Source organism: Lepisma saccharinum, chromosome 5 (genome assembly GCF_977018435.1).
Source record: "Lepisma saccharinum chromosome 5, izLepSacc3.1, whole genome shotgun sequence".
In the NCBI taxonomy this organism is placed as follows: Eukaryota; Metazoa; Arthropoda; class Insecta; order Zygentoma; family Lepismatidae; genus Lepisma; species Lepisma saccharinum.
This window is the reverse complement of record NC_139233.1, coordinates 5,422,786-5,447,480: the sequence shown is the minus strand read 5'-3', so window position 1 is coordinate 5,447,480 and position 24,695 is coordinate 5,422,786. Positions and strand designations below refer to the sequence as shown.

Below are 24,695 nucleotides of genomic sequence, written 5' to 3'. Positions count from 1 at the left end.
AAGCTACGAAGCTCATGGTTCCGAAAACATTCAGCCCACATTCCTCACCAAAAAAAAAAAAAAAAAAACCCTTCCTCTTGAAAGCACGAACCTTGTCCGACGCTGAAAACAGTTACATACTTTCATTGCAGACCTAGGTTAATTACATTCATTCTTGTGAATATGTCGGCTAATATGAAAGTTCGATTTTTGACAGAACACGTCGCGGAGCACATTTTGAGAATCGCTGGCACAGGCGCTGCATCTCGTTTCCATCTGCCTCTTGAGACCTAACGAGGTCTTCGAAAGCCTTTGCACAAGAGATGCGACAAACTGCAGCACATTGCAAGTCTTTTCATGGGTTTATCTAGAATTTTCCATCCTTGAGGGCAATACTCTCTCTTTTAGAGGGGTAAATGTAACACCAAAATGCCCATAAAATTGAACTATCTTGGAGTAATCATATTGCAATTGTGGCGAGAGTGAAACGCTACCACCACCACCGTGAAACAAAATGTTCACGGAGTTGCTCTTCAAGATGACATATCTTGGGGACAGTGACGAGGACCTTACAAATATCCACAAAATAGCCAAAGAAATGGTGGGTACGAGAGTCGAACATTCGTCAATGTAAATGCTATGCCCGTGCAGTGTCAAGGGCATAGAGTTGGATACACTGCAGGTATTTCCTCTTTGGTAAATCCTCCAGTCTTGGAACCTCCGGTTTCCTTCGCCCTATTCAGAGATTTGGAGAAGACGGGGGCGGAGGTTCTCTCATTCCTTCACCTCGCTGCGGAAGTTGCTGATCATTAAAATTCGATACTTTTTCTCCATCCTTCGTCGCCGTTCGTCTTTCTGCACTTTTCCATAAAAGTGTAGGGATATTTTCTTATTTTGACGTTTTCCTCCTTCCGCAGGATAATCGCAACGGTGACGATTGGATAATATTGATGGGAGAGGCATTCACAAAGGAATAAGTCATGCCAGAAGCAGGATTTGAACACGAAACCTCGTATATCACTCGACCCCCTTCCCTTCCCAACGACAAAAAGCGTAAGACTAAAGAAACAAACATATCGTTGGATGTCTAAAAACTACCAGGCACAGGCGGCGCACCCGTGGTTCTACGCTCCGCACTCCTCGGTAACAGCAAAAATAAATCACGAACAAATAACAGCAAGTCCAGCCCCTATTAGGCTCATATTCCCTATTATTCAATAGGAATCCCAAACTAATTCTTATTTCCGTGGTTACTTAATTACGGAATTGTCTATTTTTAAATTCTTTATTAACACAGGCTTACGCCGCAGGAGGGAGCTGATGGGGCTACAGCCCCTCATGAATGTCTGAGAAAATAAAAATTGCAAAGTAGCTACTTCCAGCAAAAAACAAAAAAGAAACCTGCTTACGCTAGTGTCAGCATGTGATATGTTAGTTAAGTTGTACTCTTCCTATTAGGTTTGTAGGTCAACAATTTATGCTTTCATCACAGCAGCTACAAAAACAAAACACAGAAATCATAAATAACTTAATATAGCTTATGGTAATTTTACAGTGCTGAACACGACAATATTTTTCTACTACTACTGCTAACAGTAAGAATAATAATCGTGAAGCCGCTGTATATGATACTAAATGTGTATTTGTATATTTATTTTTCTTAGCTTCCTCTGTTACATTTGGCTAACGATGAGTGATGATCGGACGAAATGTATGAAGAACATTTACAAAGGACACCGAAGTCCAGGCCGGGAATGAGACTTAAAAAGGAGGTAAATTGTGGTGTAACAATTAGTTACTGCGGTTGACAAGTGAACGGAGACAGACCTAGCAGCGTCACTTGTCAGCAAATCTTGAAATTCTGAAAAAGACGAGTGACTATATATTATAGGAGAATACACTGTACAGTGTTGGCACGTGAAAATAATTCCGTTGGCGCGAGGCAAAGTCCCAAGAGGATTATACTGGTTGCGAGTCTCGACACCAGAGCCTGCAAAATGCAGTTCCGAGGTGTACTACGTGGAAGAGAATGACATTTGAGTGTCTTTTGAAAACGACACCTTAAACCCTTAAAATTGCTTGATTGTTTTTTTTTTTTTGGCTTCATACATATAGGTATATGATTTTTTATACAAAGGTTCTCTCCCGTAAACGGCCCTGTACAATATATGAACAGTTTTATTAAAGGAAATAAAAATATATATGTTTCTGCTTCTGATACTGTATATATGAACCTACCATGGAAATGTTTGTTGAGTGTGTTAATGAAACTATAATGATTTAATGGCACTATTTACAGTTTAACATGGTTATTATTTTGTATTTTATTCTACAATCTACACAAAATGTTTGCTACTCTTGCCTATAAAAAAATATTCAAATTTAAATTTAAGAGAAATTTAAGTGTGTTTACAGGTTACATATTACATTTCCTTTCATATGAGCTTCACCCCATGAGTACATATATTTTGTTTCCTTTGTTTTCCTTTCTTAGAGCATAATACACCAATAAACGATTAAGAGATCAATGTACTTTCACCAAAAGTGATTTTGATATCTACAAATTCTTTATGTACATTATTCTATAAATTATTTCTTTAAACATATTTTGAAATCGCTTTAAGTTGATATAATCATAAAATAACAACAATTTTTGAAATTACTATAATGGAATTACGCCATTTCAATACCCTAAAATGGAGAAAAATAGGATCACAGAGGAATTTTACGCATGGTAAAGAGAAATAACCGATGGCGATTCTGGCAACACGGCTTCAGTCAACAGACTCCTCCCACAGCGCAAGGACCACCTATTCGTGTCTCAACCGTAGGCGAAAGAAAGGACTTTAGTGCCCGAAATCAGAGCCAGCCGTCTGAAGCAACTTCCCGCCAGTGTTGCCACAATCTGAGCGCACAATTTCCCTTTCCAAGGAGAAAAATTCCCGTTTGGCACTCAGTTTTACCCTTCACTACAAATCGCATAATAATAATAAGTAATTATAAATAGTAGATAATCTGTACTAATATTGAGTTTCATGCATTAAAATTTCCATGTAATTTTGGTGTTTTTAATTCAATTTCGCTTAAAATTCGTTCGAATTTCCCTTCATGTGGCAACACTGCTTCCCGCACACAAAAGATACGTTTCGGAGCGACTACTCGCCCTCCAACGTCCATCCATCAAAACGAACACCCCATTAGGACGCGCTTGCAAAGTTTATTACATCGTATATTAATCGCGCTATCAAGCCAGGAGAGGAGGAAGAAAAATAAGTCCGAAGGAGCTGAATACGGAGAGTTTCTTGAGATGATGACATCAGGAGCCGACTAATGTAGGACGCATAATGTGTCCGTGCGCCGAGAGAAATATCCGAGACCAGAAGGAAATTTCCCTGTCGTATACCAAACATTTTCCCTTTTCGACCTTAAAATTCCCTCTAACAAATAAATATAAAAATGCAGTCATTCAAGGTTTATCCAGATATTTCGATCTAGGAGGGCGTGTGAATGATTTTAGGGGGTGTGGAGGCAAATTTAGCTTCAAATTCGACTTTTGTGAACACTTTTATGGGTGCGCGTCAAATTACTGATATGTTAATTAGGATGGATAAATATTGTACCATGTACAGTCACCGGCAATAAGAATGAAACACTTAGATCCTGACACATTGCCTTTCGTCGAAATGCGCTGTGTGTGTTGCCTAACTCCACGGCAATGAGGCGTGTTATAAGTGTTTCATTTTTATTGTCGGCTACTGTACTTATTTCCTTCTTATTAGACATTATATTTACAAAATTTGATTTACCTTGAGTTTTCACTATTAATTAAACTTACAGCTTGAAAGTTCGTACGCTTTTCATTACAATAAATCACATTGAAACTGAATATTTCAGGCTCTATACTCTACTAGATGAGGAAAAATCGAAGCAACTATGAGTCAGAAGTAAACACTAGTACAGTGTATTAATGCATGACGTATAATTTGACTGTTTCTTACACATTTTCCCCCTCTCCTGTAATTTTCGGCTCGAAAATTCCCGTTCCTGAGAAAATTCCCTGATGGGCAACATCACGGAGGACAGGCGAAGTGAAATATCTGAGCTACTAGAATGTCGTCAGGGTTGCAAAGCACCGCAGCCGACGTAATGTTGCACCTGAATGTTAAATCTTGGCGCCGAAGATAATGTTTTGGTGGACTAAGTGTGTGTTTACTGAGCCGACGTTGAACCTGCACCCGCCATAAAAAAAATGGTAATGATGTAAACTCAATTCATTGCCTTGCTAAATGAGGAGTGTATAACGACAGAACCTCAACAACTAAAAAATGAAGGGAGTTAAATATTGTTTTTCTGTGCCTATACAGGACGGCTGTTCACCAACAAATTTCAAGTACAGGATGTCAGAACGGTGTGGGTACTTATAAAACTCATAAAAGAACGATAAATTCTTACGCATTTTATGAATTACAGACGATTTTATGAGATTAATTATGGCATATTCATAAAAAGGTATGTTTTTTTTATGAAATGAAGAGGTTGGAACAGTTCTTTTCTATCACTGCTCATATCTATATTTCATTTCTAATTATTTTCTCATCTCTTTAAGAATTCTATCATTTCTTCATATTTCTCCATTTTCCGACATTTCCCCCGATTTCGCAGCTACTTTTTGCCAGTATTGCTGTAAGTTTCTGACATGCAAACCCTAATTCGCCACACATGGCCCATAACGCCCAGAGTCTAGCCTCGCATCACAGCTATCTCTACTTCCTAAATCCCTATGTCTTCATACTAAAATTCCTTGTGAATATCTTAAATCTGGCAACTCTCTGCTAATCCTAGCTCTCTCTCTCATTCATCTTCCCACCAATGACCCAGAGGCAGCTACTGATATTGTCAACTATGCATCTTTTTCCAGCCATTCTGGCGACAAAAGTCAAACTTTGTTTCCTCACAAAAAAAAAACCTTTGATAAGTTCCGATCATCTGGTCTGCGCCCTCCAGTACTGCTTGCAAACTCCAAAGATTTAGCACTAGAAAAATAGTAACATAATAATATGGCTAGATACCTTGCTTTGGTGTAACGGGAACATATTTGCCTGAGACATCACTGTAAACTGTCCTTTGCTTCTTGTAACGTTTCCCTCCAAATGCCCACGAATGAGAATTCTTAAAATACATTCAATTTCGGCATAATCTTTCTTAACCTTTCAAAATTTTGTGAGAAACAGTTTCATTTGAGTATCGATGGGAGATGGACGTGTCGAGCACCAGCGACATCAGTTATCAGTTCTGAGGAAGAGTTCGATTTCAGCCTCTACGTAACACCGACGTGTCGAGCACCGTAATGAGTTCGGTACAGAGTTCAGTTTCAACCTCGATGTGGAAAGAGTCGTGTTGATGTGGCACCGACATTGCGACAGACTCGAATTTGATAGTGTGTGAAAACACTTACAAGAGTGCAGAATGTGATGTCACCGGAAGTATTGTCATAAGTGCACGAGTTACTCCCGCATATCAGGGTGTCTACTAAATGTCTGTTTTTAAATTCCAGGTTTTCCAGGTCAGTAGACACCCAGCATATGCAGTTTGCGTGCGTCAAACGTGTGACGTGACGCAGAGTGAATGCTAAATGTAGTAAACATTGTTGTGTGCATTCCAGTGATATATGTGTGTGTGACGGTGGAACAGAATATGTCCACGAGTGATGTAGTGATGGAGTGTGTTTCGACCAAGGACTCAAGGATTGGAGCTGCACCAGTGCAGTGTCGCCCAGGAACCAGTGGAGTGGGTAAGAGGAAAGCAACAGTGCGCCAGCCCAAGTGATTACACAAATATCCCCTTTTAAATTCTCGAAGTGAAACGAGATATAATACACGAACTATAAATTTGGAATTTCCAAATAATGATTCCTGTGCATTCCGTCTTTCAAGGCACCCAGCGTTTTCTCAGATTCAATCTTTCATGATGCTCGAGAAGTACTAATCCATGTACATAAATTTTGTTTTTCTTCTTTGCTTCAATACATATCAAATTTAAACTTGAATTGTTTCCAATTTTATTCAGTGTTTGTTTGTTTATTTAATTATGCAATGAAAACCTTCAGCGGTATCCCACCCCTATCTATTAGCTAGCTGGAGGACTGTGGTGATTGTTCCACTGGTATTCGGTTGTTTCTACCGAAGGATAAGCTCTTAATCCCGAAGGTAGCGGCACCCAAATATCCGTGCACCACCGGCATTCATCACTCTTCGCCGATGCAATGGAAGAGACAATTGCATCTAAGGATGCTAATTTGTACCATCGCAAGGTGGCAATCAATACTCAGACGAAATAAAAAGATTTGAAATGTATAATACTTAAACCAAACCTACTCATTTTTCTGTTGTTTAAAGCTGGAAACAAAGAGGGGAAACTGCCCTGTGGAAGCCTTTGAAGCAAGCACCACCGTACGTGTTGCAGTGGTTCAAACGACTGCAGTTCCCAGAGATGCGAGGTAGTCCCTGGACTTGCCATGCTTATTGTTGGGTTGAAGATGTTCCCAAGACAATGACATGCACTCGCAGCCGTTCTTATCATGTTTACGCTTAATCCCACTGTGTACAGCAGATATGATAGTGCACTGTGATTTCAAGCGCAAAGAACGAAGAGCCAAATACTACTTCGAGGTTCCACAAATGTCGGGTGGCTTAAAACGCACGGGGGCCAGTTTCCAGTATGACCATTACCAGTGCGTAGTTAAGCGATCTGGTAGTTCATTGAACTGTCGAGTCTTAAGGGGATGCGATACAGTTTCCATGGGACTCCTCCAAAGCTCTTCCGTCCGTGGCAGTGTGCCAACTTAAGCTCTCTTGGAGCCAGATCTAGCTCTTATCTCCCCAGCTACTTCTTTATAAGTGCCGTGTTTGACGTGAAATCGACATAATATTGTTATCAGGGAATTCTTTATTTTCGATTTCATACGACCATCGGTGTATTATTGAGATGTGCGATGCCGCCGGATCTAGACGGTGGAAACTAAGAATAAATTGTCATCAATTTAGAGTTAACGATGATAGCAGTGCCCCACACCCCTTTGACAACTAACATTACCCTAGGAGGCGCTTTATCCAGTCTTCGTGAATCTAGCTCCTTGAAGTCAGTCTTAACTCCATTTAAGGTGAAATTTAGTTCTTTTATGCGCATCAGGGTTGGCAACAATGGAAGGAGGCAAGGAGAAAAGCATTGATCTTATGGGAGTACTGGGAAAATGAAACTTCCGATGGAATAGAAAAATATATCAACGGGAAAAGGGCAGTTTGAAGATGGATTTCACCAGCGGAAAAGTCGAAAATTCCATTTCATTAGCCGTAACTTGATGTTGAAGTTGATTCCCCATAAGGAATACATGGGATTCCGAAAATTCTTATTCATCATATTTTTCAAAGAACATCGTTTCTAGCGTAATAATCAACTTTAAAAAACGCTTCCACTTGCAACATGGAGAGAAATTCATACTCTTGGATACAGCCAGGGTGTTTTTTAGTAGCAGTGCCCCTTCGGGCGATATTGAAAAGAATACACAATTGTGCGGAACTGTATCTCCTCCCCTTAACTGTTGCCTATTTTTGGGGGGAGCAGGAAAAGGTTGGTGAAGTCGTCGCCTTGATTCATTCTCAGTCAACAGGTCGGTAGGATACGGGCTTGCCTCGAGTTGATACCATCCTGGAGATGAGGCTTGCTCGAAAAGGTCAGTTTCACATAAGAGCTCTGGACTTTTACACTAAACACTTGTAAAATAGGCAGGTATATGAAGGAATAGGACCCTTAAATCACACAAAATCTTTTAAAATGCGACAAAAATAAATCCCCTCCATGTTAATCGCTGCGATGAAGTGGAATGATGAAATGATAAAATGGACGAAACAGTATACAATCTAGAACACCAGTGGCTTCGTAGCGATACGCTAACAACTCTGCGGCGTAAAATTGCTTTCTGTGCTGTTTTCATAGATACAGGGATGGCTCGCTCATTGTCTACTTGCATAGACTCTAGGCACCTGGAACGCGACAGGCTTCATCACCAAACGACACAATAACAAGTCTCGTCCTTCATTGAACGAGATTACAGAAAAGCACGAACACCGAAATATATCTCGGGAGGGGTCCTCGCATGCTACTCAAGTGACACAAATAATAATAATAAATTGATATATATATTAATAATAATACCTTTTATTGCTGTTAGGTTTAAAAATAATATTTTTTGAGACATGGACGGAAAAAAAATTATCTAAAAATCAAGATATACCATTATCCGGCTTATATCTAATTAAGAGTATTAAAATTAGTTTCGTTTTACGTCCACTTTACCTGCAGGTAGTTTAATAGGGACTGGACCTACAGTTTAAACTGGGATCCGAACTTCACTTTGTATAATGGGCTGTTGTTCCATGTAAGTTATTGTCAAAATAAAGAGAGGAATGTAAGGTTTATAGAACACGAAAAAGATTGCTAGTTCCAGCTGATGAGAGCAAATTGATTGATTTAGTGTTTTAAGCCCACTTTATGCACGGTAAGGCTAATCGGGCCTGGATCTCAAGTTTAAAGTGGGATCCGAACCACTATGCGCATCCACCGGGTATCGAAACCGGTACCCCTTGATTACATGAGATTAAAGTTCATGATTATCTTTTATGAATAGTACGAGCATGTATGATAATAATATTACTGAATTATCTTGAATAGTATCTTCTACGACGAAGATACTATTAATGCATTAATTTTGATGGACAATTGCAAATATAGAACTGGTTTACATTAATGGTAAACATGTATTATTTTTATATTTACACTAGCTGATTACCCGACGTTGCCAGGGTATTTATTTATCCCAATCTTGTATTAGACAGGAAAATAATGAATTCTAAATATAGTGTAAAAAGTAACAAATTTTAAATGTGATTGTGAATGTCACCAATTAGCTTAGCGACTCCGAAAACTATGGATTCGACACTAATCTAGGTCATTTGTGGCATTTCATTTTTCACCCCCTCTCACCCCCCATTCCGATAGGTGATGGACTTGAAGTTGAACCGCATTGGGAGTGTCACGAAAACTATGGATTCCACACTAATATAGGTGGTTACAACCCGAGAAACACTATCGTTGTGCGGATTGCATAGAGTCACGGATGTCTGCTTGTGCGGAATTTAATATCTGTGGTTTTCAATTATTTTTACATGTCACTCCTTCATACCCCACCCCTAGGGGTGCCAGGGGTGTCTTACCCCCAAAGTATTCTTTCCAGATTGCAAGTGATACGTGTAACCAGTTTGGCTGAAATTGCTCCAGGCGTTCGAGAGTTATGCCGGAACAAACAAACATACACCCACATTCATTTTTATATATACAGGGTGTTTCCGGGCTGATGATACAAACTTTGAGATAAGGAACCCTGGTCCGGAAAAGACTTAGTCGAAAGTTATAAGCGAATATCGGTATGAAGATGTAATACTTTTATTACCTGCACAAGTTTCATAAGCTGTTCCGTAGCCAGCTCGGTCACCTGATCTGACCCCAATTGATTTCTTCTTGTGGGGTCATTCGAAAAAGTCTTGTGTACGACTCAAATTGATACATGTGCCCTTGTCTATCATCCCTGAAAGTTTGTATCATCAGCCCGGAAACACCCTGTAGAGAGATTTAATACACGGTAACTCCATTGGTGGCTACAAGCCCCTTCTAAATAGTCCACGATTAGAGAGGAACCTCTGCAAACTTCTGGGCGGGTTTGGCTGCAGGATATGGCAACGGACCATATTCAAAATCCGAGGAGCATATTAGTATGGTGGAGAGATCCACCGCGAGCAATTCCGACCAGATTCAAATCCAAGGGGCCGTCGGTTGGGAGGAGGTGGGAATGGCTCCTAAGAGACTAATGCTACGCAGCGTGGTGATGAGAACCGCGCCGTGGATTAACTCGAAGAAAGCCAGGAAGGTTGGGGCAATCGCCCCCCTCGACCCACACACCACAGCGTTGGTCACCCAGGAACGAAATTAGCGAAACGAAGGGGGATATCGCACTTGATACATGACTCCAACCGCCTCCTATAAACTAATCTCAAGGGGACGATTTTAAGCTGCAGGAAACTTTCTTGCCGAATATCGCATCCCACTCCCCTTCGTAAGTTTCGCAAGTAAAATTTAGTTGTCTTCCATGCGAAACGTACCAATTTCACAATACAAGTTGCAGAACTGCACACATTTCTTCTTTTCGTATGATGATATTTTCCTATTTCTTCACGTTCAGGGGATTGGGTATTTATGATGAGAATGAAGGATGAAGAGGATACCTCATCTGGAAAAATTTACTCCCTTGAAGGGGTTGTTTATGTGGGGCATTCCACGAAAAGTGGTCCTATTCCATGTAAATAACAAAATGAATTAATCTGAAAATTATTGCTTTTAATTGCATTAAGGCTTAAATGTTTGTGAATGCATGTACCGTTTGAAGGCGTACAAGACGCACTTTTCCCCTTTAAAATAGGTCTGAAAAACCGATACTCAGTTTTTGATTACCTTCAGTTTTGAAAATTGTCTCTGTTCTGTTCTGAGTTAGACGGTTTCTTGCTTGCTTTCTTGTGGTGTGACGAATAGTGTTGCCCACGAGACGAGACTTTGGCCTGTCTCGTCTCGTGGAAATGCTGTATCGCCTCGAAAATATTAGTTTATTTCGGGACACATGATCAATCTCGTCTCTTCTCGAATTTTTAAAAGCCTGTCCCGTCTCGTCCCGTGGGCAACACTAGTGACGAAGACGATAAAATGAGTTGTTTCCAGGTTAGACTAGGTAGTAGATCTACATGATGCTTTATGTTTGAAATGCTGTAAATTAATTGTACATTTAATGATAAAGCTTTTCCCTCAAAAGTGTGAACAAAAAAATGTAATATACGCCGGCAAATACGTCAATTTGTCCTTAGTGACCATTTACAGCCTCAGTTTTAACCTGGGTAAGATTTTAGTCCTGACACACGTGTTCATTTAAGCTACTCAGCCCCGTATAATGTGAAGGGTGCAAAAAAAAAAACTAGGTGTTGGACGTACCAAAAACTTTAAATTTTATTAATTCATTCAATACATATGTAGAAACATACGCGTTTGGTTTCTTTAACAAGTATGTACTTAGATTTGTGTGTGTGTACATATCTTATTTTCAGACTTGGAACGAGTATACACAGACTATCCTCCCAGTCCCTAAACTGCGCAGTAACGGACAGTGTCCCTGCAATTACGAATGTGCGAACTGGCCAAAGGCTCGACCGTTTATTTCTCCAATGTCGGTAAGCATGCATGCGCTTTAATAAAGGTTAGTGGCCGATTCCATAAAGGCACACGAAGCTTGTGCCCCTGCCGTGCGACCGTTCGCTCTAAACGTGGTGGTGTGTTTGTTCATCGATTGCCTTCTCCGATAGCGTTGCACTTGCGCCAAGGGTGAACGAGCTGCCCGTGGATGATCATCGGGCGATCCTCTCCCCCTCTCTGCGCTCATCTCGAAACTATCACGTCATCGTGTTTTCTGGCAGGCAACGGGTTTTGTTTTAATACAGGATATTTAGCGTCGCGTTTCTGCCACTTTTGGCTATTCCCGCCGATGAGGATGAAATCGATAAAGGGACACTCGCAAAGAACACCCATGTCCCGGTCAAGATTCGAACCCGTAGCGGGCTGTATTGTTAACCACTCCGCAACGGAGGTTGGTTGCACATTACATTGTAGGGGAGAAGGGGATGGTACAGGCATAGTTTCGAAATACATAACATGTACAGTCAACGGCAAAGATAATGTTAAGCAAATTGTCCACAGCTATTTTCATCACATTTTTATTCTACATCCTGTGTTGTTTTAAGGAATGAAACTTTGTTGGTTCGAAGCAAGCTCTGGTCTCTGCTTATTGACGTCTTCATTTCAATTCATTGTCATCACATTGTGTAATTCAGACCGAATGAAAATGGTTTCTTTCGCCGTTGGGTGTACTACTTCAGAGTTTGTTTTTATACCGACTTTATGAAAAGAAATGCCAATCAAGACTGGTTCTACAAGTTGAAGTGGGATCCGAGCCACTATATGCCTACACTGGGTATCAAATTCGGGACCCAATGATTGTAATATGACAACATTGCTACTACGCTATCGGGAAGACCGGCATACAGCCGGTGGCGTAGTAAGGCCGTCGGCTTGTAATGAAGAGGTCGCGGGCCATATTGCATTTTGGTTACACTAAAGATAAAGCCTCAAAATAAAATTATACACATTATCAGTACTATACTAGTGGCATTTCCAGCTGGCGGCGGGTAGCCTTCGTGGCTATTTATGACTCTTTCTGTCCCCCAAGCGTCTTGTGTGTGGCTCGATGGAAGTCAGTTGCGAAGTCAACGTTGTAGGGGTACCATCGCTCTCCCGGAGCAACGTTGCCAAGCGTATTTCCGTTTATGCCAGCTGCACTCCAACTCCAACTGAAACTCCAATGTGCAGTTGTACCATTAACCCCCGTTCATTTCTGGTGCACACGCTATCGAAGAAAACACTCACTTTACGGTACGTTCGGCAACGTGTGGTGTATACGACGCTCATTTGTTTCGTCCCGCTAACGGCGTTCGGTGCTTGAAACTCGAAAATGCCCGATGCGAGTCTAACAAAATTCAAGCAATCGCTGATTCGTTGTTTCCCCAGCCGCCAGATGAAAATTCGACCAGTATAAGGTAGGTAGGCAGGCAGGAGGAAAAAAAAAAAAAAGCGGGCTGGATGTGAACCTCAGGCCGTAGTCTGGAAGAGGCTTTTATTTTTAATGTAAGAGATTATGTTCCGCGTCCATATCAAAATAAAGGCAAAACTGCTGTTTTAAATATTTTAACCTTCACATCACACACACATCTACGTGTGTGTGTGTGGAGAGGGAGAAGAGAAAGTGAGAAGAGAGGGACGGCGAAGAAGATGATGATGAAACACGACAGAAGAAATGTCTGAAATGCAAATTCCGCGCAGTACGGTTATAAAACTTTCAACGAATAGAGCAGGATCAGAGGATCCTTCACCCCATCGCACGAAAACCACCCCGAAAGGAATGCCCCCGCTAACCACACTCGTGGCACCGTCCCCCGGATGCAAAGCAGCAGAAAGAAGCAACAAATCACACGATACTACAATGCGGTCTCGCTGCAGCATTTTGTAATGTATATCGTCCCTTAAATTATTTGGCCCTTGTCTTCGCGGTGGCCGGGCTACGGGAAGGGTGAAAACATAGCACCGCTCCCACGTATCAACGCGATCTGCGGCGTTCTCTAGTGTGTAATAACGGAACCGTGGCTAATCAAATAGGCGAAACCTGGTCTCCTAGCAAACCACAATGAACTTGGGAGAAGTTGCGATTTGAATTCAAAATCAGAAATCAAGGAAAGCGGATCAGCTCGAGCTACGGGACAAATTAGGTTTCGTCTCAAAAGTTTTTAAAAACCTTACTTACTTTTCTTCGCAATTACTTTTAAAAACTTCTATTATTACTTTGGTCCAGAAGTTCTTCGGGGATCATGCCCTGGCAGAGGGTCTGTGAGGGGTTGATCTGTTAGGAGCTTTCATGCTTATCTCGAATGATCAAGGAAAACAGCCTGTCGAGTTATTAAACAAAAAGAATTGGACATATCCTAGGTTTCATTGTTTTTGTTAATACAGGGGTCGTAAATATAACATAAAACATAAACATAACATAACATAAAATCCACATATCGAGATCGAGAAATCAAGTGCTGTTCATCTGAGTTGGCCGTGGTGCTGCGGCATATAATAGCTCAGCTTAGAAGATGAAAAACATCCTTGATGCAATGGGTACTCTCTCGTTTATAGTTTTGACTGACCGATTTATTTCCAAATTACGTCCACGTCAGCACATAAGACTATTTTGTGCCCGTCATGTAATATGGGGATAAGCCCTTAATTAAAATAAGATGGAAAACAGAATCCTAACAAGAATAATAATAGTCTATGTCAATGTCTGCACAGAAAAAGACCCCAAAACCTCGGCGTTGACCCAATTGGGGAGCTGCTTGAAAAGAAGAAGCAGCGGGCTCCGGCCTCGAAAGACAGAAAACAGCGGCAATGGGACTAGATGCGCTGACGTCGCGTCACCCAACGAAAAAGCTTTAGTTTTGACTTTGTGTTTGCTACAGTAAAAGGTATCCATTTTGGAAGTGCATTGGGGATACGAACACGTACTTATACTCTTTGAACGTAATGAAATACTTCGGCTCGTAAATCAGATGAACGAATGTCATATCTCTCCCTTGCATCTATGAATTTAACCTTTATCAAGTTTTGAACAAAGTAATATCTGCTGTCTACATTTTCACTCTGTCACTGCAAACAAATTTTACAAAGAAGAGGGGCACGGCCCCTTCTGGCTCCTGACAGGCTACGGCCCTGATCCTCTGCCGCGATATTTTAAAAAAGTTCATTCGGGAAATGAGACCACAGCAACCTCACACATGCCGTGACCAAGAGGACGCGCTGACTCACACCCAAGTGAGGCGAATTCTGCCGCTTAACCGAACATCCCGCCCGGTGACTCAGAGATGGAGAAGCCGCGATATTCCTCCGCCGCTCGGGTTACCTGTGCTGTATCAGCGACGCGACTGCACGCAACTTGGTCGCCAGAACACAGACTTCCGGTTCTCCAACGACCTCTTCTGCCGTGTTGCTGCAGTGGCCTGGGAGAATCAAGTCCTTGCCTTCCGTTCGCATCAACATTTTACAAGCTCAAACAAGGTGTCATCGGTTAGCAGAGCGCCGGGAGCCGCTTTGGGCATGCTGGACGCAATGGCGTGCCAAAGATGGGAGCACGATTTTATACACTCAATCTGAATTAGTATTATTCTTGTTTCATTTCGTTTTCCTGCCTCCACAGCAAGAACTGGAGCATGATTTGATTTTTGTCCTTTAGCGTCGCTTTTCTTCTATTTTGGCTAATCGCGACTATGGGGGGGGGGGAGTAATGACTATGATGATTTTGATAACAGGATGCACAGGCCACGATTCGAATCCGGGACTCGTCGCGCCGTGCTAACAGGACTGGACCTACAGTTTAAAGTGGGATCGGAACCATTCTATTTTTCCCAATTTTTCCCCTTCTCCTAAAGAAATAATAATAATAAGTGGTCGCAAACTAACCACATTCATGTTTATAGCTAGCCATCTCGCTACCAAGCTAGAAGTTCCTGGTTAGAACAATGGTCAGGCATGGATGCAATTGTTCCAACATCCATACATCAAACCTCACCATGACTATTATCCGAAGAAGAAAAGGGGGGGGGATAGAAATATAGGCTTATGCGCAAAGGAGTGGAATAAGAAGTAGCAGAAAAAGACTTATGAATGTAAAACTGGAACCTAATACAGGGTGTCTACCAAAATAACAAATCAAAAATTCTTGACTTTTCCTTTATTCTTTTTCGATTTCCTTGACGTATATTTATTCGACACCTAATTACGTGAAGTCGGAAATTAGTAGTTAAGAAAATAAATATTTATTTAATGAAAAACCTTTAGATCGACCACAAACAAAGAACCTTCTATAGTGGAACCACAAGCAAAAAAACCTGCGCAGAAGCACATCGCGCCGGTGGGTGCGGAAAAGGGCAGGGGGGAAGGAACATTCAGCCGGCTCACGTCAGCGTTGCCAGGCCTATTGATTTCTCGGGAGAATTCCTTAATAAACTATTGCTATGGAACCTCCAACGGCCAGCTCAAAAACACGTTTCCTGCTCATCTTTACTTGAACATGGAGGGGAGATGTGGAGTGGAACTCCACTCAGCCGTGAAAAGTGCTGTTTGAACTGTGAAATTATGTCAAACGCTACTCAATTGTGCTAGGAAATTATTTTATTACTTTTACTACATTACTATTTTTAGATGGCTGTATTTTATCCCACCCTAAACTCTATTTCTATTTTAGTTATTTTACGTCGCTTTTGTGCCTCTACGGGTAAGTACGACAATATGGATGAATGAAAAACTGATGAAATGGATGAAGTGACACAGACACAGTGAAAAACGCCCTTGCCTTACTAGGTAGAAACACTAACTTCGTAGCGTGGGCAAATTATGTTATACATATATGTGTTTGTGTGTGTGTGTGTGTGTATTTCTAGCAGATGGGGAGGATGGGTGGCACCCTAGCATAAGCGTTGCTATCTTGAATTATTGAGGAAGACATGCTGTCTAATTCACCAAATATATTTCACATACGTAATGCATTTTTTCATTATGGTGCAGGACGCGTGCCCACCCCTATCGATAGCTGTACACCGAACACCAGCAGAAGGCAAATTGATTTGTTATTGCTAGCATTCGACTTGAAAGATTGTGGAAAATCGCTGACAACGAAAGGCGGCACGTTAGCTTCATCTGTGAACACAACTTTCTACCATTTCCTGTCATAAAAGTTCCTCGCGATAATAGAGGCATCCCAACCCCTTGTGTCGATGCTGAGAAAGGGTAAATTTGAGGGTGTTTTCCACGCACCATCTAACCGGAAAATGCGGAAGAGATGAAAGATGTTGGTCGGTTCCCTCGGGCGGTTTACTTTCTTTTGTTTGAAACATGTCCACTCCTGAAATGGAGATCTTCGGTATATTTTCGCCAAACACAGGGTGCTGGGTTTAGCACCATTGTTACAAAAGTATCTGTGACGTTTACACCGTAAACAATGCGCGCCACTCCCCCTTCCCCCCCAGTGCGCACAACTATGCTGCCCCCCCCCCCAAGAACGTAGTTCATCCGCTTCTATTAGATCATCGGATTTTGTAGCAGAACTTCTGGTTTCCAAGGAACAATCTCCCGAATTTTTCAAATCTGACCTGGCAACACTGCCCCGAACACCGATAACGGCAGGGAAGTTGCGCGAACGCTTTGAACGGAAGGTTTTTTCCTTGTGGTCGAGTTATACGAAAAGTATCCGCGCACCACCTCCCCCTTCTTCCGTTCAACTCGGGCCATAAGGAAGCATGCTCCACTCTGCCCTCCCCTCCGCGCGGGAGTACGGCTCTGCCCTCCCCTCCGCGCGGGAGTACGGTGCACAGGAGTCCCGGGTCTGCGCAGGCTTTTTTGCCTGTGGTTCCAAAAGGCCAGTTAAAATGAGAACTGAAGCTGTATATAACAAGATAATTAGATTTGCTTTATCTATTAATGCATCCTGGACTAAATTTGGCAGACTAGCGAGGCTCTGGCGTCTAGACTCAAAGCCAGTATAATCTTATGTGGGGATCGTTTTGTCGCCCCTACATATTTCAGATTGTCCATTCACCCACCTTATCTTATCACCATTCATCCTCATCTTCGCGATTAGCCAAAGGGCCTAAGTGAAGTAAAATAAACTAAATCAATCAGTGAGTCATTGTCATAGCAAAAATTATTCGACTTTTTATTGACTTCTTGACCAGTAGACACCCTGTATTATAATATGTATTAATATTGAGTCTGATACCTTCAAATTTCTATGCAATTTTGGCATTTTACATTTACGATGTGGTACGAATTTCAGCTCTAAAAGGGAAATTTCCCTTCAAGTGGCAACAATGGTGCCAAGTTCGGGAGCGAACGAGGCATCGATTCATCCAAGATCCACACAGTCGAAACCGGACGCCATTTGTCCCTTGCAACACTAGGCAATATAGAGGTTGGATCTAGAAGAACATCTGCCGTGGTTCATACCGTAGCCTGTCCTCGCTTCACATATGCGCCCCCCCCCCCCTCCCAACCCGATGGCACAGCAGCCTTTATGCAGTCGGGAGCTCCTCCATCTGCCCGGAGATTGGAAAACTAAATCCACGTGTCCGCCATAGTGACACGCGCCGCGGATCATATTACAAGTTTGGAACTTTCGCCCGGACGTTAACTGTTCCGCCACTTCCGGTTCGGGCAGCTGCTCGCGGCGCGATGGTTGGTTCCTATACAGTTACATTTGTGTGTGGTTTTCTTTTTCTTACCCGTCCTGACACCATGGGCGCAGACAGACATTTTTGCAGAGGAGAACCGGGCCATTGGTATAAATTTCAATAGTAGAAATCATGGCCCCATATACAAGAGAAATAATGAGTGGGGGTTCAATTTGTAAAAGCCCAAAGTTCAAATTTTAAATAGAGCTTGAAAGTTGTAATAATTACAACATGGTGGCCACTCTAGGACCATGATAAAATTCAAGAATAATTCCCGGTCATGAAGGTGAACTTTCCAAAAATTCAGAAGTACAAGAAGATGTTTTCTGTATTTCTGCCTCTCACCACCCACACACATAAGGCTTACACACTCACAATATATTAATAATATAAAAGATCTGTGTGATTCCGATGTAGCCAAAAATTCTAATCCAATGAAACGGTATACAGGCTATATTTAAAATATTTAATTCAAGGTGCGGAGTTCACGTTTGCCATTTCACATACTCAGACTCAGACTCGAAATACAACTAAAGACACAAGTTACAAATGTTACGGGATATACTAATCTACGAAAATTTAATTGTATGACAATTTCAAACTCAAATTTACCTACTCAACTTCAAGATATCTTATATTGCAATAATCTTTCTTCCGTCAGGTAGATTGTTCTGCAAAGGACGATAACAAAGTTAACGGATTGAGAAAAGCTGAACTTTGAAAAACTTGCCTCCGAGCATTTATAAATATGTATAAATTCGAAGGGAATTGGATTAATACAAGTTGCAACTTTTCACGTCTACGGAGACAATATCAAGCAGAATTCATGCACAATTCCAGGAACCAATAATTCACGTGAGTAGCCACCCGGTAAAAGTTGTTCAAAATGCTAATATTCGTGGGTGAGTATTCCAATCCCATTAGAAGCAACAATTTACCAGAGTTTACTTTTAAAACATTTAAAAAATTGCACCAGAATATTACAAATACCCGTTACATAATCCCAACAAACATTTTCTTCCACATAATATTGGTACAAAATCAATATACTATGAATTTGCATAACTTTTAGGATAAGACTGCGAAATTGTCGCGAACCCCGTGAGGGGGAAAATGCCGGAAAAGTATTAGCTGAAATCGGCTCTTTCCCAGTTTAAATAGTTACAGACTGTTAATAAAAGATAACAATTGCTTCTTGTTAATGATTATATTTGTAAAAATATTACTTAGCATTATTATTATTAAACAGTTTATAATTAATCAATACATTTTCTTTTAAACAATCTCATTGCATATGTCAATATGTAACTATTAACATTATTATTCTTAATTTTGTTTATTGTAAGGGTGCATTCATGTTCATACATTCAGCTTTTTAAAAAATATGTTAAAACATGTCTGAATTTTTACTTTGAGAGTACGTACTATTAATTATTGCCAATTATAGTAAACTTTTGCCATAATATATTCTGAAACATGATTAGGTTATGAAGAAAACATTGTCATTGCAGAATATGAGGATCCATTACAAATAAACTATAAATATTTTTCTTTCAGAATTCTTCCAAGTAGTATAATGAAATGATCAGTTGCTGATTTGATGGCACAATTGGTGCAAAATGTTTACTAAACCAACGGGAAGGGGGGTTGGACCCGTTAAACCCTTCACTTATACACGGCCACGGTAGAAATAACAACAATAACCAATAATAGTAATTATCATAATCTTGCGTACGTAAGAGATGTCGAATTAACAGGGTATGCACAGGTCAAAGCCATAAAATCTATAATGACAACGACCCGTGCGTTCAGGCGAGAACGACTGGCGTCGGAACTTTTTCTTCCCTTGTTCTTGTTATCTCAACTCGGTAAATGCTTGCTTCGTTTTTTCTTTTAAAAAAAAAAGCGTGGATCAAACGTGATGTATGGTCTCCATCTCATAACCTATCGCTTTCTTCTCTCTGCTTTGCACAGTGCCATTCGAAAGCAGGGGCCATATATCCCTGTCAGTTGCCCAAATACATGACGCACTGCTTCCCCAAAGGGGGGGGGGGGATTATATGGGGAAGCATTAAGTAATGCGTAATGCCTCTTTTGGCACCGTGGTACCCGATTCAGATACTTCTGGCAGCGGTGGCTGGTGACTCTGAATTAGGTGAAGGGCTACTAGAAAACAAATGGGTAAGAGAAAATTACATCAACAGTTACACATGCTTATTAGAAAATGGAGTTTATAAAAAACACTACATTTTGTACGATAATAATTTCATAAATTACATTTTCTAATACGCGTGTGCATTATTGATCTAATTTTCTCTATTGCTCCATCTCGCATTTCACCTAAGCACGCGTACGCAACGCAGCTGGCATTAGTGTTGAAACCGCCAAAACTGCACAGCGTACAAATTATCAAAACACACATGTGTACTTACCGATATCATCCGCCAGCCTTTTTATCACTGTCAGGACTTTGTGCAAATCCTCGGGCGTCTCTTCGACCACGGCTCGCAGCGTCTCCAAGATGTTCCGCACGACCATCTGCCTGCAAGCACCAAGAGAGGAGCTCGTTAGTAACTGGTGCAATAAAAATAAATTCTTAACAGTATGCGCTAACATAAAATATCAAACCTGTAGCCTTTGCTAAGTTATTTGTTAATTTTAAACAAATAGTCTGAATAACCAAACAAATTGACGAGGAAATAGTTTTTCCCATTCATCCATTATTAACGTCTTGCATGCTGTTGATAAAAAAAAATATCACTGTTTACACAATGCCACATGATTCTTCTTTCCGTCTTTCTACCATCATCCAAAGTTGTTGTATGCCACGGACTCTTAACACAGTTACACACACGCGTATATACTGCAATCAAACATCAAGTTTGAAGTGCCATCTTTGAATTAATTTCGTTAATCTTTTGTTTCTTTATTTATAAATTTGCTTGACCATTTCAGCGTAAAATGCCCACTTGTGCTGCATCTGAAATTTCCTCGACAAATAAATAAGTATTCTACTCTAGTACATAAAGGGTGGCCAAAAATTACCAGAAAATGTTAAAAAAAATATTTCGGTTACCTACTTTGAACCACCCTGTAGTGCAGCTACGTATAACTCAATTCGTAAGTATGGCCACATAACGCTAAGCACTCCGCCACGGGGACCGGCTCGAAGAATAGAGAAGAATGAGGGCTGGTTGTAAGGGCTAATTCTTCCAAGAGCAAGAACGAACGAATAACTAACGCATTCTCTAGCCTTCTTAAACCCGAAGGTTCATGGCTCCAGCAACACAGGCCTTCCATCTGTCACTATCTTATATAGTCTTCACCATCCCTACCGATTTCCCTTAGGTCCATCTCGACTTTATCCCTCCATCTTGCTTCCTACAGGTCTCTTACCAACAGGTTTTCCAAAAAGAATTCTGTAAACTCTTCTTTCCTCTCCCATTCGTGCCACATGGCCTGCCCACTTAAGTCTTCTTGATTTAATCATTCTAATAATATCTGGACATGAATACAAATTATGTAACATTCTCCACTCACCTGTCTCCTCATCCCTTTTAGGTCCAAATATTTTCCTAACCACCTTATTTTCAAATACTCTCAATTTATGTTCCTCTTTCAATGTAAGGGACCAAGTTTCGCATCCATATAATATTGCAGGCAAAATTAAAATTACTGTTTTGTATACTTGAACTTTTAGTTTCTTAAATATTAAACGAGAAGACAAAATTTATGGAGAGAAAAGCAACATGCATTTCCTGAAATAATATAATTTTCATTTGTTAATATTACTCCTAAGTACTTGAATTTGGAAACTGGTTCAAACGAATAAATGAGTTTGTATATTCTACTTCTCCTTTCTACCACTTTTGACTAATTGCGAAGATGAGGATGAATGGTGATAAGCCGAAAAGACAATTGGAACACACAAGGACATCACCTATGAGCCCCATGGAAGATTACACTGGCTGCTATTCCAGACGCCAGAGCCTCGCTAGTCTGAAAATGCAGCGCAGGGTGTACTACGTGGAAGTGGAGTTGGCAGTTGGGTGCCATCACGAAAGGATCACCCCTTACACCCCAACAGTGGCGAAAGATTATTGGGGGGATAATGCTACTTCTGCAGTTTTCACCACCCAAAATTCTGGGCTCGACTAATGCAGAGGCGGTATTTTTGAACCGACTTGGGAGACGCGACATATAAAATCCGGTCCTGCCCAGTAAGTCATCCATTTAGCCGACCTCCGTGGCCCGAGTGGTTAGCACAGCGCGCTGACGCCAGTGGTCCCGGGTTCGAACCCGGCATGGGCATGGATGTTTTTTCGAGTCTCTCTTCATCAATGTTTCATATCACTACGCATCCTCATCGTCGCGGTTACTAAAAATGGCAGCAAAGCTAAGTCAAATAACCAAATCGATCAGGTGCAGTTTTAATTTTGCATTTGGAGTAGTAGTAATGCAAACTCACTCCTCAGTGTTGCCGTGGAATGACTCGAGAGAAAAAAAACGACTAAACTTCCAGCAGAGTCGCTCACCAGATCCTGACCTATCCCTCTGCGGGCTACGGTTTCCATTGTTCCCAAATGCGTACGTATACCTCTGGCCGGTGCCATCAAGCATCTACATCGGAACCGCCCCAGAACATAGCATTCGACTGCCGCTGAGATGCAATTAGTCACTTGGCTCCAGGGCGGGGAGACCAACAGAGGAGCTCCAGCGTTGCCAACTCGCATTGGGAGAAATCTTTCACACGAAGTTCCGTTTCTTGATGGAACGCATTTGAATTTGTATCTTACGTTGCCCTTCTCCCGATTTCGGGACAATGAGGATACATTTCTAGTATTAAGAACTGCCTGAATCCACATTAAGGGCAAGATAATTATTTACGGAAACCAGTCATAAATCAAAATGGATGTGCCGAATCTCCGTGCCCGAGTGATTAGCACGCGCAAGGGGACCCGGGTTCGAATCCTGAACTGGGGACGGCTGTTCTTTGCGAGTCTATCAATTTCATGGTATAAACAACCACCCTCATCACTAAAATTGGAAGAAAAGCGACGATTAATAACAAAAATAAATTAAAATGAATGAACTGGAAAACGAAGCAGCAATTTAAAAAGAGCATCGGACAAGGACATTCCGTCACCACTAATTTTCAATGCATACATCATGAGTTGATGGTAAAAGAACATTTTTCACAATTTCCATGCGAAAGCGTAAAGAAATGAACTAAAAAATTAACCCTTCAAAATCAACCTAGTTGTTAAGAAGAAAAGGATGATTGATTTCGTTCATCTGCTACTTCCGGCTAATCGCGAAAATGAATGGCGATAAGATGACATTGACGAAAAGGACACACAGATGGAACACAAGTCTCACAGAAGATTATACGGGGCTGGTCCAAAAGTTAATGTCTCGTATCGTCCAGGGTACAACGATTTGCATTTGGGTGCCTTCCGAAAGGTTTGATTTGTTATGCACAGAAAGGGTAATCGAGACTGGATCTCCAGCTTGAAGTGGGATCCGAACCACCTTGCAATGCGACTCCGCCGGGAATCGAAACCGAGACTCCTCGATTACAAGGCGACGACGTTACCACGACACCATCGAGGATCCTTCCGAAATGATCTCCATTTATTCGTCAAGGAAACTGGATAAACTAAGGGAGACATTAAATGCAGGATCAAAGTACGGGGAAATACATTAGTATAAACAATGTGCCCCACCAGGGATTGAACCGGCGCCTTAGATTACAAATCTACGTCTTTTGCCAGCAAGATATTTATTGGCGAAACTCGTACAGCCACGGACACTGCCGGCTTGTAACGATTCCATTGAAAGTCAATGTATTCATTACAAGCCGGCAGTGTCCGTGACCGTACATGCATAATGATAAAATTGATGGAGCCAAGATAACGGGACCGACATTCCCACGCCGGCACTCCACCTAGCGCCTAACGCTCTGCTCTTCATAATCGCCGAGAGTAACCCGCAGGGGCAGGAGAGCGATGTAAACAAAGCCTCCGAAGGTCCCGTGTTTGTTTCCCGCCTCCCCCTTCTCTGGCCCTTGCAAGCAAGCCGCGCCGCAGTTTGATCCACCGAACCGCAGAGTTGCATCGGATAGGATGCACCGGTCGCCGGTGTGTTACGACGCATCGGATTGGAAGGCGGGTCGCCGTTTTCCCTCCCACGACACGGATATCTAATCTAGGCCATCCCCTCCTACCTTCGGCCGCGGAACATGGCTTCCTTGGAGTTGCGGCCCAACACTGGCCCCTGGCCTTGCCGGGAAAGAAATGCGCAACAAGTAACTGCGGATCTGGCGCCAAATACAAGACTACGCAATCGCCCACCAGATGGAACTGCGAGGCTTCGGCAAAAATTCACGCGTTTATGGTTTGAAGTCGCTTATCGCGTGAGATCGGAACAAACACCCCCCCCCCCCCTCGGAAAGGTCTCGCTTGAGTACGAACACTACGATAATGTTAAATTTTGATTAACTGACAGAATTAGGTTATTTTACGTCGCTTTCCTTCCACTCTTGGCTAATCGCGACGGTGATGATTTTAATTCGCTTTTCTGTCACGTCTGACAGCGAAAATGACGATGAAAGTTAAAGAAATTGATGATTGATTGAACTTATTTTTCTTCACTTTTCTGCTACTTTTAGCTCATCGCGAACATGAGAATGAGTAATGATATGATAAATTGATGGAGGGCCAATCACAAAAGGTTTCTTTTTAAGATTTG

The 24,695-nt window shown here is 41.6% G+C and overlaps 1 protein-coding gene across 3 annotated transcripts in view; it reads right to left on the bottom strand.

Annotated features, from left to right (window-relative positions):
- The window catches only part of LOC145987627 (serine/threonine-protein phosphatase 4 regulatory subunit 1-like), a 286,327-nt gene that overhangs the window by 69,496 nt on the left and 192,136 nt on the right, over positions 1 to 24,695 (bottom strand). For all 3 annotated transcript variants that reach the window (XM_083122043.1, XM_083122045.1, XM_083122044.1), the window contains one exon: positions 20,378 to 20,487. In XM_083122043.1, coding sequence (XP_082978169.1) covers positions 20,378 to 20,487 — 110 coding nt within the window. The remainder of the gene's footprint in view (positions 1 to 20,377; positions 20,488 to 24,695) is intronic.